This window comes from Gracilinanus agilis, chromosome 5 (genome assembly GCF_016433145.1).
Source record: "Gracilinanus agilis isolate LMUSP501 chromosome 5, AgileGrace, whole genome shotgun sequence".
Classification (NCBI taxonomy): Eukaryota; Metazoa; Chordata; class Mammalia; order Didelphimorphia; family Didelphidae; genus Gracilinanus; species Gracilinanus agilis.
The window spans coordinates 309,321,844-309,336,349 of record NC_058134.1 but is presented as its reverse complement, the minus strand read 5'-3'; the positions used below and the strand labels follow the sequence as shown (position 1 = coordinate 309,336,349).

The 14,506-nt window shown below is 62.5% G+C and overlaps 1 protein-coding gene across 1 annotated transcript; it reads left to right on the top strand.

The window, feature by feature from the left end:
- Positions 1–3,033: 3,033 nt before the first annotated feature.
- On the top strand, positions 3,034–13,878 carry L3MBTL2 (L3MBTL histone methyl-lysine binding protein 2). Its single transcript, XM_044679301.1, has 18 exons — positions 3,034–3,107; positions 3,428–3,539; positions 3,997–4,210; positions 5,060–5,193; positions 5,658–5,781; positions 6,727–6,806; positions 7,767–7,884; positions 8,019–8,153; positions 8,266–8,354; positions 9,876–10,107; positions 10,181–10,257; positions 10,360–10,464; positions 10,629–10,776; positions 10,863–10,945; positions 11,057–11,345; positions 11,703–11,768; positions 13,280–13,369; positions 13,676–13,878. The coding sequence occupies exons 1-17, from the start codon at positions 3,034–3,036 to the stop codon at positions 13,330–13,332; spliced, it is 2,133 nt and encodes a 710-aa protein (XP_044535236.1). The 3' UTR covers positions 13,333–13,369; positions 13,676–13,878.
- Positions 13,879–14,506: the final 628 nt, after the last annotated feature.

Below are 14,506 nucleotides of genomic sequence, written 5' to 3'. Positions count from 1 at the left end.
GGACATGATTGGGGATGTGGACTCGAAACTACCACACCAATGCAACTACCAACAATTTGGAAATAGGTCTTGATCAATGACGTATGTTACAACCAGTGGAAATGTGTGTTGGCCATGGGTGGGGGGAATGCGGGGGGTGAAGGGGAAAGTAGGAGCATGAATCAGGTAACCATGTTAAAAATGAATATTAATAAATGTTAAAAAAATTAAAAAAAAATTAGGGGGTTGCAATAGAACAATATTTACTGTGGATACAACAAGAAAAGGGAGATGGTACCTGCTATTGAATGGCTTTTATCCTAACTGGGGGGAGAAATTGCTGGATAGGAGGGTTCTCCTAAAGGGCAGAAGGCAAATCCCATTAGGGTGCTGCAGTGTGAAGGATGGGAAGGTCTAGTTATATTTGAAGAAGATAGCTTGGCCTTTCAGGGTCCAAATTCTAGGATCCTATAATGAGCTCTCCTCCTCTATTTCTAGTATTTTCTCATACTTCTCCACTTATTTTTTCTATGTTCTTATTAATCTGGACAATGCAATCTTGCCTCTGGGCCTTGAATGCCCTTCTTGTCCCTCGTTCTGTTTTTGAATTCCTTAAAGCCAAGTCATATACTCAGACCCATGAGGCCACTTGGCAATGGTGGACTGGGCATTGGGATTTAATGTCAGGAGGACGTGGTTTCAAATTCCATCTTTGACATTAGCTGGATGAGTGATGTTGGGCAAGTGACTACAGCAGTTTCCTCACTTGTAAAAAGAGGATGTTGGATTCCATGGTTTCTATTGCCCTTCCAACTTTAAATCTTTGATTCTGGGATCGATTTTTGTGAAACCCAGGACAGGGCAGCCAGCACAGGATGCCCTGTGTTTCTGTATCTGGCCAGGAGGAGCCTCACCTGGAGGCCAACAGAATATTTTTAAGTCAGGTCAACAAGCATATATTAAGTGCCCATCATGTACCAGATACTGTGTTAAATGCTAGGTATACAAAGAAGGGTCAAAAATAGTCACAGCCCTGGAAGAGTTTAGAGTCTGATAGGGAAGAGAACATACAAATAATTATAAACAAAAGTGTTATAGATGGGATAAACCAGAGATAATCAACAGAGGTTAGGAACTAGCAGGAAGGGGAGTGAGGAAAGACTTCTTGGGAAAGATGAGATTTTAGCTGGGAAGTCAAGGAAGGTAGGAGACAGAGAGGAGGAGGGAGAGTGTTCCAGGCATGGTTAGACCTGACCTTCAGGAAACTCACTGTAGTTGACTGAATTGAGGATGGATCAGAGTGGGGAGACACTAGAATCAGGCAACAAGTGTCAACAAATTAGTTCAACAGGCCACCTGGGAAGTGATGGGGACAGTATCAGAGAAGGGAAGGGGACTGAGAGGAGAGATGGTACAGAGATGAAATCGATGGAGATGGTCAAGGTGAAATCAACAAGAAATTCAATAAAGAGAAAAACTATAAGAAATGTTGCAAAGGTGAAATCAAGAAGAGAAGCTCAGAGGTGAATAGGACAAGAGGTGAAATCCACAAGAGATGCTCAAGCTGAAATCAACAAGAATGCAGGAGAGGGGGGAAAACCGGGAGATTTTGCAAAGGTGAAATTGACAAGAAACCAGATATGAAAAGTATAAGAGACAGGGTTCAAAGGTGAAATCAAAGAGAAATGCATTAGAAAGGAAAACTAGGTGCTCCTGCAAAGGTGAAATCAACAAGAGAAGCTCAGAGGTGAAAAGGACAAGAGAGGAAATCAACAAGATGAAAATCACAAGAGATGCTGCCAGGGTGAATTCCCCAGGCCTTGGCAATAGCTGGGACAAAATTGGTACCAGTGAGGAATCGAGGAAGGCTCCAAAGTAGGGAGCCTAAAGCATGATGGGAGGAGGGGGTTATCCTCCACAGTATTAGAGTAGTTAGAGCAAATGATGACAGAGAAGAGACCTGATAGTCAAGATGACCTGAGTTTAAAGCCTATTTCTGCCTTGAACTGGCTGTGAGTCTAGATGAATCCATTAACCTCATTTTGCCACAGATAACTCTCAAGTACTGTAAATTGCAGAGAAGGTAGAGATTGTCAAAGGGAAGTGAGTGAGAAGGGGCAGGAGCAGAAAGCAGTGGAGCAGATTAAACAATTTTACATACTCTGGGCAAAGTCCTGGAAATAGAAAATCACAAAAGAGCTCATTTTCTGAGGATAATACCGGTGGAGGGGGCTGTCACTAATCTATTCAGCAGAGAGCACTAGACTTGCAGTCTGATTTTCTTCTCTGCAATTTCTTGGAACTTTCTTGGAGAAGTCCCTTCTGCATCCTGGGCCTCAACTTCTTCCTCTGTAAAAAGAGAGGGGGTGGTACACGTGATGGTGTCTAAGGACCCTTCCAACTGAAATCTGTAATTCTTTCATCTAAATAGAATCCATAAGAATTCTATGAATTGATCTTGAGTTATGGAATTTGGCTTCAGATCTGGGCTCTGATTTTACTACTCATGTGGTCGTAGTCAAGTCCCTTCCTTTCCCTGGGCCTGAGTTTCCCCTTCTGTAAAATGGAAAAGGCAGACTAGATGGCTCCTGGGATTCTTCCTGGGATCCCATCACCACCCCTTCTGTATAATGAGAGGGCTGACTTTTGAGATCTTTTCTAGTTTTAGCCCTAGTTCCCCTTCTCCTTCTCCCCTTCTGTCTATCATGGTGGCGGGCCTCCACAGTCTCCGAGGTCTGGGAGGTCTCTAGGAGCCAGGAAAGCTTTTCCAGCCTGTTTCCCACTGGTTTCCGTTCTGCCCGCCCCTTATCCGTTCTAGAACTACAATTCCCATAAGGTTTAGGGGCCACACACACACGTGCCAGGATGTGGGCGGGTCTTCCTGCTGCTCTCGGCGCGGATTGGCCGAACTCCGCAGAACAACGACCAATAGGCTTCGTGCGGACGGAAGGCGCGGCGGCCATGGAGGCGGCGAGCTTACTGTGAGGTTTTCGGCTTCGGGCTTCGCGGCCTGGGCGGCCTCATGGAGCGGGGCCTCGAGGTAAGCTTGGGCCGATGGGGGCCCCCAGCACCCCCGGCTGCCGGGTGAGCGACGGGGATAGGGAGCGCATCGTCCCTTTAAGAGGAGGGTAAACTGAGCCCCGGGCAGGCGCAGGGGCAGGCAGGAGCCTCGTGCGCCTCTGTGAAACAGGCCCCAGGCATGGACCTTGCAGACCTAGCCCTGAGCCTCCCGCTTCCACAGACGGGGAAACTGAGGCCCAGAGAGTCAGGAGACGTGGCGGGGCCCTGGCGCAAGGGATCTGCCTCTGGGTTTGGGGCGACCCTCCGCTGGGCTGGTAGGGAAGGGTGCTCCCAGCGAGAGTGCAGGTGACTTGGCCAAGGTGGCACAGTAAGGGCTTGGCCTCGCTCCCTGGCCCCCCACCCCCCCAAGGCCTCTGGGAACCCCCAGGGGATCAGGGCCAGGACCTGAAGGCTCCCTGGTGCGCTGCCCGCTGGCCAGTGGGGGAGGATTGTGGGCTCTGGTCATCCCCGGAGAGGGGTCAAGGGGTGGCAGCGGGCTGGTGGGGGCCTTCGCTGAGGCCTTTCCTTTTTTCTGAATTTTTGTAAAACCCCAAAGCTTTGGCCTTGGAGTCAGCACTGCAGCCTGGGCCCAAGGCTAAAGAGTGGCAAGTGACTTGCCCAGGGCCATGCAGTCAGGAAATGTGTGAGGCCAGAGTCCAAGCCAGGCCTTCGGGGCTCCAGGCCTGGCTCCCTCTCTGGTACCTTTGCAGAAAAGCCTCAGGGTTTCCGGGGCCCTTTGTTTTCCCATCCTGCTCCCTCTCTGGTCAGGGGGGGCCTTGCCCATGTGAGCTGCCCTCCCCCTCGTCCCTCACTGCCCAGCTCCCAGGCTGAGCAGGCGGGGCTCACCGCAGGCCAGCCTCACTGTCTGCTGTTTCCCATCAGGAGACGCCCTCCTCAGAGAGGATGGAGGACGAGGAAGAGGAGGAGGAGGAGGAGGAAGAGGAGGACGATGAGGAGGAGGAGGAGGAAGACCTGGAACTCTTTGAAGGCTACGAGAGTTTCCAAGGCTACAACAGCAGCCTGGGCAGCGAGAGCAGCTCCTACCTGGAGGAGTCCAGCGACAACGAGAATGAGCTCCATGACCGGGAGGCCGGGGAGCTCCCCACGTCCCCCGTGCTGATGCCCAGCCCCACCACCCCTCGTTCCCAGGACGGCAGTGGATCCGAGCCAGGTGCTTTCCCAGGGCCCCGGGGCAGGGCCTCCATCTGACCAGGAGTCCCCCACCTTGGTACTTCCCGGATAAGCAGGGGAAGCTGGGGAACCCTGAGGGGAGGCAGAGGAGGCTGGGCCCAGGGCTAGGCTGTTCCCCGCCTTCCAGAGCCCAGTCCAGAAGCCTCGGGGCTCCCTAGAAGCAGAGCTGCCTGGGACCCGCGTGGGGAAGTCCGAGCACCTGGCTCCTCTCCTGGCCTCGGCCTCTTGGGCCTCTGGTCCTCATCTGTCCGTTCTAAGGCTGCGAGGCCACTCGTGGACGTTGGCTGGCATGGACCTCCCAGGCCATCACGTCCAACCCTCTCGTTTGGCCCTGTGCCCCAGGCAGGCGGAGGGGCCCGCAGGCTAGTGCCCGGGTCCTCTCACTCTCCAGCCAGTGCTCTGCCCACCAGGAGAGAAGCACAAACGCTGCAGGGGTCTCTGGTCTCCCTGATCTGGGAACGCTGTGGCGCCCATTGCAGCCCTCCCCTCTCTGCCCTGGGGGGCCTTCATGGTTCTCCTCCCTTTGCTTTCCCGCCTTCCTGCAGGGCCCCCGCCGTGCCCAGCAGAGGGCCGTGCGGGTCAGCGTCTCTTCTGCTTCGGCGGTACCTGCCGGGGCCTGGCCATGGGCTCGGTCCGTGAGGGAGAGGCCCGGCTCCGCTCTGGGGCGCGCGGTGGTCGGCTCCTCCGCGTCCTCCTGACGTGCCCCGGCATCTTGGTGCTCAGAGGGCCCCCGTGGGCACGCGGCCTTGGCCTTCTTCATCCTCCGGGGGGCTGGGTTTGGAGAGGGAGCCGAGGGGTCACGTCCTCTGTTCCCCTCCGTCCCCCGCAGCCGTCTGCGAGATGTGCGGCATCGTGGGCACGCGGGAGGCCTTCTTCTCCAAGACAAAGCGGTTCTGTAGCGTGTCCTGCTCCCGGAGCTACTCCTCCAACTCCAAGAAAGCCAGTATCTTGGCCAGGTTGCAGGTGAGGCGCCAGAGGGCTCCCCTCCGGGGCCGGCCCATCCTCGGGGCTTGGCGATTCTGGGTTGGGGTCTCTGTTCCCCGCCCAGAGCTGAGGAGAGCGAAGGAGACGGAGCGGACCTCGAGGCCCTCTAAGCTGCCCCCACCTGGTTACCTGCTCCGGAGTCCTTGGGCCTGCGGGTCACGGGACGTTCAGGCCCCCATTGTGCAGAAAGGGAGACTGAGGCCCGGGGAAGCGGCAGAGAGAATCCGAACCCAGCTCTTAGTGCTAAATGCAGGCTCTTGGCTCCTGGTCCGGGAACACAAGATCCTCTCCCGGGTCCGGCCCACGTGCCGGCTGCCCTCAGGCTCTCCCGACCTCGAGGGCCTTCCCGCCTCCCCTTTCCTCCGGGGTACACGAGCCCCCTGCTGGTGTGTCCTCAGGGGGCCCCCGACCCCACGGTCTCTGCTTTCTCTGCCCTCCTCCAGGGGAAGCCGCCCACCAAGAAGGCCAAAGTCCTGCACAAGGCCGCCTGGTCTGCCAAGATTGGCGCCTTCCTGCACTCGCAGGGCACCGGGCAGCTCGCGGACGGGACCCCGACAGGGCAGGACGGTGAGTGCCGCGTCCAGGCGGCCCCCTCAGCCTGGGCTCCCCCCTCCTGCTCAGTCCCTCCTGCCAACGCGCTCCCTCCTGCTCTTCTGCCCCCCGAGCCTCCCCGACTCCCTGGTTCCTGGAGCCCCCCCAGGTGCCTTCCGGCCGGGCTCTGGGCCCCCGCCGCCCCCCACGCTCTCTTCTCCCCAAGAAAGTCATTCCAAAGGGGGCCCAGGACACTCGCCCTGGAGGCCAACCACCCCGTTTTCCAGATGAGCAAACAGGGCCTCAGAGGTTCCCTGACTCCGCCCAGGTCCCGAGATTGGGGGGGAAGAGGGCACCCCTGCCTGCCAACTCTCGGCGTCCAGCCATGGTCCTGGCCCCGCTGCCTTGGAGATCCTGGCCTGGCAGACGCGGCGCTGCGTGGCCCCTTCCTCCCTCCGGCCTCCCATTCCATCTCCGGCCTTCCCCTCCTGGGCCGGCTCCCTTCAGGAAGCCTCCAGCCAGCAAATGGTCTCCTGGCCCTCCTGCCCCCACCTCCCCCGTCTGAATCTAGCAAGGCCCCCTCCTCTGAGGAGCCCTCCCTGATCTCCCATCACAGCAGACTCTGGGCACTGACACGGCCCCAGGATCTGCCAGGGAGTCCGGCCTGCTCAGGCCACGGGGTGGGCCTGCGGGCGGCCAAGGCCTCCGGACCCTCCTGAGACCCCTGAGGGACGCCAGGCCCAGAGGCCTCGCCCTGTGGTTACCAAAGGAGGGTTCAGAACAGCCCCCGGAACCCTGGCATGGCTGATGGGGTGATTCGTAGCCAAAGGCCACCACTAGGCTCCTGTCTGGCTCCCTGCTGGGAGGGCCCCAAACTTCCTCGTGGCACCCAGCAGGCGTCAGGAGCTGGGCTGGGCGAGAGCCCCCCCGTCCCCCCAGCCAGAGCTTCTCCAGCCCCCCGTCCCCCCCGTGTCTCTGCAGCTCTGGTCCTGGGCTTCGACTGGGGCAAATTCCTAAAGGAGCACAATTACAAGGCGGCCCCTGTCAGCTGCTTCAAGCACGTAAGGCCTGGGGGGGGGGCTGCGGGCGGGGGGGGGGGGGGCAGGACCCCTTGGAGGGCGGGGCCTCTCCTGGATAGAGCTCTGAGGGCACTTTTCCAGGCAGGATTAGAATTCAGGGCTTGCTGGGTCCCCGGGTCTGTCTGGGGGGCTTTTTTTCCTGCCCTCGTCTCTGAGCCCCACCAAGCTGCCACAGAAAGGGGGTGGCTGGTTGTTGGGGTTCTCTCAGGCCCCCCGATGCACGCTGTGCCGTCTGCCGAGGAGGGGGAAGGAAGGGAAGGGCGGGCGGCCAGGTGGGTGGTCTCGGCTGGAGCCTGGGCGGGGGGTGGCGAGGTGAGGAGGCCGACGGTCTTGGGGAGCCCTCTGGAGGCCTCGGCCTCCTCCTCCAGGCGGCAGCCTTGGCTCCTTCTGAAGGCTCGGAGGTGCTCGAGGTTCTCCCTGCCGGCGGCCTGCACGTGGCCTGGGCCCCGGCCGGGGTGCTGGGAAGGACTCGGACTGTCACGCCAGCCGGTGCGGCCTAAAAAGGAAGGTCCGTCCCGTCCCCGCCGGGGCCCCAACTGTGCAGAGGCTCCCTGGAAGACTTTGTTTTAAAGGGGGAGGCTGGAAAAGCCGGGCCTGGGGCTCCTCCAGAATAGACGTACCGGCCGGGATTCGAACCCAAGCCTCAGGCTGCAAGTCCTTGGCCTCACTGCACTTTGCTTCAGCCCCGTTTGGGGGCTGGCCAGGGAGGAGGCCTGAGGCCGCGGGCCCTCCACGAAGGGGCTCGCCGTCTGGACAAACCTCTGACCGGGGCCCGGGCGTCCCACTTGAATGGGCGGCGGGTCTCCGTGTCGCGCGGCCTCTCGTTCCCTGCGCAGCCTCTTCGGCAGAGGTCAGCCTCCCCGTGGCCTCCGGCCCGTCCGGTCCAGCGGGCCGGCCTCGGGCCTTGTGGAGGCTCGCTCAGGGCTTCTCGGCCTCCTGCAGGTGCCGCTCTTCGACCAGTGGGACGACGTGGTGAAGGGGATGAAGGTGGAGGTGCTCAACAGCGACGCCGTCCTGCCCAGCCGCGTGTACTGGATCGCCTCCGTCATGCAGACGGCCGGTAAGGCCCTCCGGAGGCCGCAGAGACCCGAGAGAGGCCCGTCCGGCCTTTTCCTGGGGCCTCGGGAGGGGGGGCCCCCGGGGACCGGGGGGGGGGCTCGGCGTGCGAGATGAGAGGGTGCCCCCCGCCCCCAGGCTACCGCGTGCTCCTCCGCTACGAGGGCTTCGAGAACGACTCCAGCCACGACTTCTGGTGCAACCTGGGCACGGTGGACGTGCACCCCATCGGCTGGTGCGCCATCAACAGCAAGATCCTGGTGCCGCCGCAGAGTGAGCGGGCTGCGGCGTGGGGGGGCCGGGGGCTGTGGGGGGGGCACCCAGGGGGCTGTGGGGGGGGCACCCAGGGGCCGGGGCGCATCCCCTTCCTCCGCTCTCCCCGCAGCCATTCACGCCAAGTTCACGGACTGGAGGAGCTACCTGATGAAGCGGCTGGTGGGGGCCAGGACCCTCCCGGTGGACTTCCACATGAAGGTGAGGCCTCCCGGGCCCCCCCGACGCCCCCCGGCCCATTGTGGCTGCGTCCTGGCGCCGGAGGCCAGCAGAGAGATGGGCAGGTCCTCCGGGCCGCTCTGCAGACGGGAAGGAGGGAGGAGAGGGGGGGCTGAGGGCTTCCACTGACGGCCTAAAGAGTCTCCAGCAGGCACTCGGGAGCCACAGGAGGTTTGGGGGGAAGGAAATGACAGTCATTGGGTGCTCTAGAGCTGTGTCTGCCCTTGGGGGGCCTCGGGGGAGTTCAGGGAGATGCCGTGCATGGATGTGGAGGGCAGGGGCAGGAGGGAGGCGGACAGGCGCTGGGGAGAATGGTCTCACCAGGGGGCCCCCTGCATTCCCCCAGAAGGCTCTGGGGTCCCTCCTCCCGACACCCCCTCCCCTCCCATGGTTTCTCCCAGCTGGCCTGTTCTTGGGAATATTGGCAGAGATCTCCAGCCTCGTGTGAGGGAGCCCCTGGCGGCCCTCGGGGCTATTGGGGGGAAGCTCTCCCCTGTTCCCCTACCGGGAAGTCTTGGAGGCCAGGCTGCCGGCCTCTCCCCTGGCTCCCGGCCTGCCCTGCTCCCTCTGCTGGCCTGAGCAGGGACATCTCCCGAGCCTCCTGGGCCCTCAGCCCGGCTCCTGCTCTCACCCTCTCGGGGATGCGGCAGCGAGGAGGGGAGACCTGGAGAGGCCGGGCTGTGGGGCTCCCCTGGGCAGCCGGCCTCCTCCCCGGCTCCTCAGGCTCCACCGTGACCCGTGGCCAGGAACCTGCCTGGGCCTGTTTGTCCAGCCCCGAGAAAGCCGAGGCCCGGAGGGCCTCCTAGAGGCTGGGCCGCTCGGCAGCCCCGGGATCCTGGGAGGGCCACCTCCCCTCCACCTGCCTTCTTATCTGTAAAATGGGATGGCGGCGGCCCCTGGGGTCCTCTGGCAGGCGGCGCAGTGAGGCGGGGACCCCTGAACGGCGACATGGACCCCCACCGTCACCCCAATCTCACAGATGAGGAAACTGAGTCAGGTGGAGGGGAAGGGACTTGCCCAGGGTGACACAGTCTCTGTGGCCAGATTTGAATTTAAGCCTTGTGGTTCCTGGCTCAGGGCTCTCCCCACGGGGCCATCGGACCGCCCCTTTTTGGTACGTTTTTAAAGCAGAGCATGGATAGCCTGGCCGATGGCTGAAGGACACCCCTTTCCCCCCCAGTGGAAGAAGTTATTCCATAGACATGAGGCAGGCCCGCCAGCGGGGGCAGGTTCCTGGGGGGCTAGCGGGGAGGCCCGCCCTGGCCAAGCCTCACTTTGGAGACAGACGGGGCGAGGGCCCAGCCCTGGGCACACGGCTAGGACGTGTCTGAGGCCACATCGGGACCCCGGACGTCCCCACACCGGGCCAGCCGTCCGGGGGCGGCCCAGGGATTGGGGGTGAGCAGGGTCCCTCCCCTCTGGCAGGAGGCAGCGAGGGGCTTCCTCGCTGGTAAAGGGGCCCCGTGTGGCAGGGCTGAGCCCTCGCGGCCTGGATCTTCACAGATGGCGGAGAGCATGAAGTACCCCTTCCGTCAGGGCATGCGCGTGGAGGTGGTGGACAAGGCGTGCGTGTCCAGGACTCGCATGGCCGTGGTGGACACGGTGATCGGGGGGCGGCTGCGGCTGCTCTACGAGGATGGCGACGGCGACGACGACTTCTGGTGCCACATGTGGAGCCCCCTCATCCACCCCGTGGGTTGGTCCCGCCGCGTCGGCCACAGCATCAAGAAGCCGGGTGAGGGCCGCCGGGGGCCGGGGGGGCTGCGGGGCCGAGGGGTGGCGCCTGACCCCCCGCCGTCTGCCCGCAGAGAGGCGAGGGGAGATCAGCAGCCACCCCACCTTCCGGAAGATCTACTGTGACGCCGTCTCCTACCTCTTCAAGAAGGTGAGCGGCGCCCGCCCGGACCTTCCTCGGGCCAGGCAGGGGCCCCCCGGGACCCCGTCTCTTCCTCGGGCCCGTTGACGCCCTGCCCGTCTCTCCCCCAAGGTGCGAGCTGTCTACACCGAGGGCGGCTGGTTTGAGGAGGGGATGAAGCTGGAGGCCATCGACCCGCTGAACCTGGGCAACATCTGTGTGGCCACCGTGTGCAAGGTGGGCCTCGGCGCCCGGCGCCCGGCGGGGCCTCTTCTGCGCCCGCTTTCCTCCGCGGGACGGCCCTGCCCGACGGCGATCGCTCCTGCTCCGCGGCACGCCGGACGTGGGCTTCCCCTGGGGGGCTCCCCGGCAACCGACCCGGCCCCGCTCGCTCCCCGCAGGTGCTCCTGGACGGCTACCTGATGATCTGCATTGACGGCTCGGCGTCTGCGGACGGCTCGGACTGGTTCTGCTACCACGCCTCGTCCCACGCCATCTTCCCGGCCACCTTCTGCCAGAAGAACTCCATCGAGCTGACGCCTCCAAAAGGTGGGGCTCCAGGGGAGAGCCGGGGAGGGGACGCCCGCAGGGCCGGCCGGCCTCCCTCCTGACCTGGCTCTCCCCTTCCCGGCCAGGGTATGACGCCAAGACCTTCGACTGGACCTCGTACCTGGAGGAGACCAACTCCAGGGCGGCCCCGGCGAGACTCTTCAACATGGTGACGAGGCCGGGGGTCTGGGCAGAGGGAGGCGGGGCCCCCCTGGGGCGGGGCCGGGCCGGGGCTGGGGGGGGACCGGGGCCCGCAGCCAGCCCCCTCCTCGGCCCCCAGGACTGCCCCAACCACGGCTTCAAGGTGGGCATGAAGCTGGAGGCCGTGGACCTGATGGAGCCCCGCCTCATCTGCGTGGCCACCGTGAAGAAGGTGGTGCAGCGGCTGCTCAGCATCCACTTCGACGGCTGGGACAGCGAGTACGACCAGTGGGTGGACTGTGAGTCACCCGACATCTATGCCGTGGGCTGGTGCGAGCTGATCGGCTACCAGCTCCAGCCCCCGGTGGCTGCAGGTCTGTCCCCTTGGCGCCGCCACACAGGCTTCTCTTCCAGGGTGGGCCGCGAGGGTGAGCGCTCCTTCCCTCCCCCGCCCCTCCGGGGACCTAGGCATGAGCATGCGCCGCATGCGGGCCCGGGCGGGGGGGCCCCTCGTGGGCTGCAGCTGGTCTTGGGCCTCAGTTTCCTCCTCTGTAAAGCAGGATCGCCCCGATAACCTCCCAAGGTCCGGGCGCCCTCGTGCCAGGGCTGCCGAGTGCTGAGGCACAAAGGGGCCGTCCCCGCCGACTCGGGGCCCCCAGGCCAGCTCTTTGCCCAGGACCGGGCGACTCGGCGGCGGGCTCTCCAGGCGGGCCTCCCCGATTGTCGGTGGGCTCGGGTTGCTCGGAGCCTCCCCCCAAGTTCTCCTCCGCATCTTTTGGTTACAGAGTCCGCGACTCCCCAGCAGACCAAGGAAGTGATGAGGAAGAAGAAGAAGCCGTTTGGGAAGAAGAGTAAGTGCTGCCCCAGCCTCCCCCGGGTTGCTTAGTTGTGGGGGGCACTGACTGCCCTGCTCTGCCCTCGGGGTGGCCGGCCAGCTTCCTCCAGTTATGGGCCAGCCAGCGAAGGGCTAGCTAGGATGAGCCCCCGGGCGTCCTCGGCCCTGCCAGCTAGAGGCTTAGGAATGGAAGGCCCCAGCCTCGAGCCTGGAGGTCATCTGGCCTGTCCTCCTGCTGCCCAGAGAATCCCACACTTTGAGCCCTTTATTCCCAGAAGAACGCAAACCCTCAGGCAAAAGGAACTTTGGCCTTTCCTGGCTGGAGAGTCCCCAGGTGGGGGGCGGGTGGGCACGGAAGGCCCCCTCCCTCCAACCAGTCTCCCGATCCTCCTTGTTGCCCTCTGGGTGACAGCCAGCTTATCAAGCCTAAATTGGCCATTTCTGTTCATTGGCTCTAGTTCTAGCCTCTGGGGCCAAGCAGAACTAGTTTCTCTCTCTTCTGTGGGAAACCCTTTGCACCCCGAGTGCTTTCACCCTCCGCCCTCTTTGGCTCCCACTTCTTTCACCTGACCCTCCCCTCGGGGTCATGGTAGGACTTTCACTCTCTGGGCTTTCTTCCCCGCCGCATTTTCCAGCTCAGCGGTGTTCTCTCTCTCACACACCCTGAATGGCTCCCAGCAGTCCAGGTGGAGGGTGACCAGGGCAGAGGGCCTCCAAGACCTCACTGCCTTCTTCCCTGGCGCCGCCTTTCACGCTGCCTTTGTTGAGCTGGAAGTCACCGAATACCCAGGTCCTGGGCAGAAGGACTAGAATTGCCTTCGCCAGGCTCCCTCTTTTCATCCTGGGAAAGGCGACTTGGGGTAACCAAGTAACATTTCTCTAGTCAAACATCCTGGCCTTTTCACTAGATGGTGTCTGGTCCAGGGGGTCAGTTCTCCTTTCTTCCTTGAGGCCAAGGGCCGACTGGAGCAGGGCCCTTGGCTCTGCCCTGGTTTAAGACACGTAGGCAATGTGAGGCCTCCCCTCGAGACCTCCTTCTGTCCGAGTTGGCGAGCCTTCCTGTGGTTCCGTCGGCCCGTGTGGCCTTCATCTTCGCTGTAAGTCAGGCAGGGTCACGATGTAGCCTCCTCCTGGTCTAGTCATCCTGTCCGAGACAAGGAACAGGGTTAGTCTGGCACGACGTTGTCATCCCTGCCTTCACTTCCAGATCAGCAGCAGGCGCCCCTTCAGAGTGCCCCACAGCGAGGGTCAGAAGGCTCGTAGCGGGCCCTGCACGGTCATCGGGACGGTCATTTGAAGCAGCAGCATCAAGGCTGTTGGCGTGGACCTGGGAGGGGAGGCAAGGCAGGCAGGCCGGCCGGCCCAGGCCAGTGAAGTTGGGGAGGGAGGGAGGCAGCTCCGGTTCAGGCCTCCGTTGGGGGTGATGGCGACCATCTTCCTCGCACAGCCCGGAGAGCCGAGGGTCTCTGCTCAGTCAGTCAGGGGCCGGCTAAGCTGACCCAAGAACTCTGTCTGCACTGTTTGAAGGGAAAAGGATCACGACCAAGGCCCGCCCAGCAGCCAAGAGAAACCAGCACTGACCAAGCCCGGGGTTGGCATGAGGCCCCAGACATTGGAGTAAGCGCCTCGGCCCCCCAGGAGGGGTGGGGTGGGGGCTCCTCTGTTGGCCCAGGCCTGGGGCACATCCCGTCTCTGTGGGGTCTCAGCTACCCCCTCCCCACCCGATAAGAGGAGGGACAGTGGGAGGGGCAGGGATGCCCCCCAGGCTGGTCTTGTGGATGCGGTCTGGGGAGTGCTGGGGAGCCCAAAGGAAGCGAGTCCAAATGGTACCTTCAAGGCATACCCCTTGGGCCTCGTAGAGCCTCTCCGATTTCTTGGCTTTCACCAACTCGGGCTGACTCCTCGCCCTTCTGTCCTCCACAGGCTAAGCCCCCCCCACCTCCCTGGCTAGGAGGGGGACCCACATTCCACTCGTGAAGCTGATGCTGCCGTCAGCCCGGGCTCCCAAGGCCTTCTCTGTGGCCCGTCAGCGAAGCCAGGAGAGCGAGCAAAGCCGCGCAGCATCTGGGCAGACGTCCCAAGGACAGACACCCCCATCCCACCTCCCTGACGTGCTTTCCTGCCTCTCCCCTAATCTCGGAGGACGGCAGGAAGGACATGATGGGCCCCGGCTCCTGGCCCTGACCTTGACGGGGGAGGGCAGGCCCGGAGGCACCCCGTCCCTTCCAGAAAGGAGCAGAAGCCTTTTTGCCTTGACCATCCTGCTCCTCGCCCTGAGGGCCTCTGCAGTGGGCCTGGGCCTTCGCCGTCCTCCTTCCAGGGGGAGGCCTCGGCCTCTCCTGCCTGGGATGCACCTGGGGCTCCCCTCGGGGATGCTTTTGTGGACGTGTGGGGGGGGGAGGCTGGGCCCGCGGGGCCTGCGCTCTGTCCTCCTCGTCCTCCCTGCCTTCCTTGGCAGTAACCCTCCCCACCCCCCGGCCTTACAGGGACTGTCCAAGGCTGCACAGTGTAGGAGTGCTGGCCGTGGTCCAAGTGTTTGCCCGAGAAGCCCGGCAGGTACCCCCAGAAGATTCCCCTCCGGGCCGGGCTGCGCTAGCCAGGAATTTGCCTTTCTCACTAGCGCCCACGAAGCCCCTTCCCCAGAAACAAGCCTGCCAGGTGGGCGCGGGGTGGCTTTCCCCATTTCCCAGATGCATAAGGCAAGGCCCAAGGGGGGGGCTTCCTTTGGGCCGCCAGACAGAGCCTGCCTCGGCC

What these genes read in the sequence shown, in the direction of transcription:
- L3MBTL2 (XM_044679301.1), top strand. Translation starts at nt 3,034, where the DNA reads ATGGGGGCCCCCAGCACCCCCGGCTGCCGGGTGAGCGACGGGGATAGG. An exon ending in ATCGTCCCTTTAAGAGGAGG is followed by an intron (nt 3,108 to 3,427) that starts GTAAACTGAGCC and finishes GGGAACCCCCAG; the next exon opens with GGGATCAGGGCCAGGACCTG. An exon ending in CAAGGGGTGGCAGCGGGCTG is followed by an intron (nt 3,540 to 3,996) that starts GTGGGGGCCTTC and finishes GACGATGAGGAG; the next exon opens with GAGGAGGAGGAAGACCTGGA.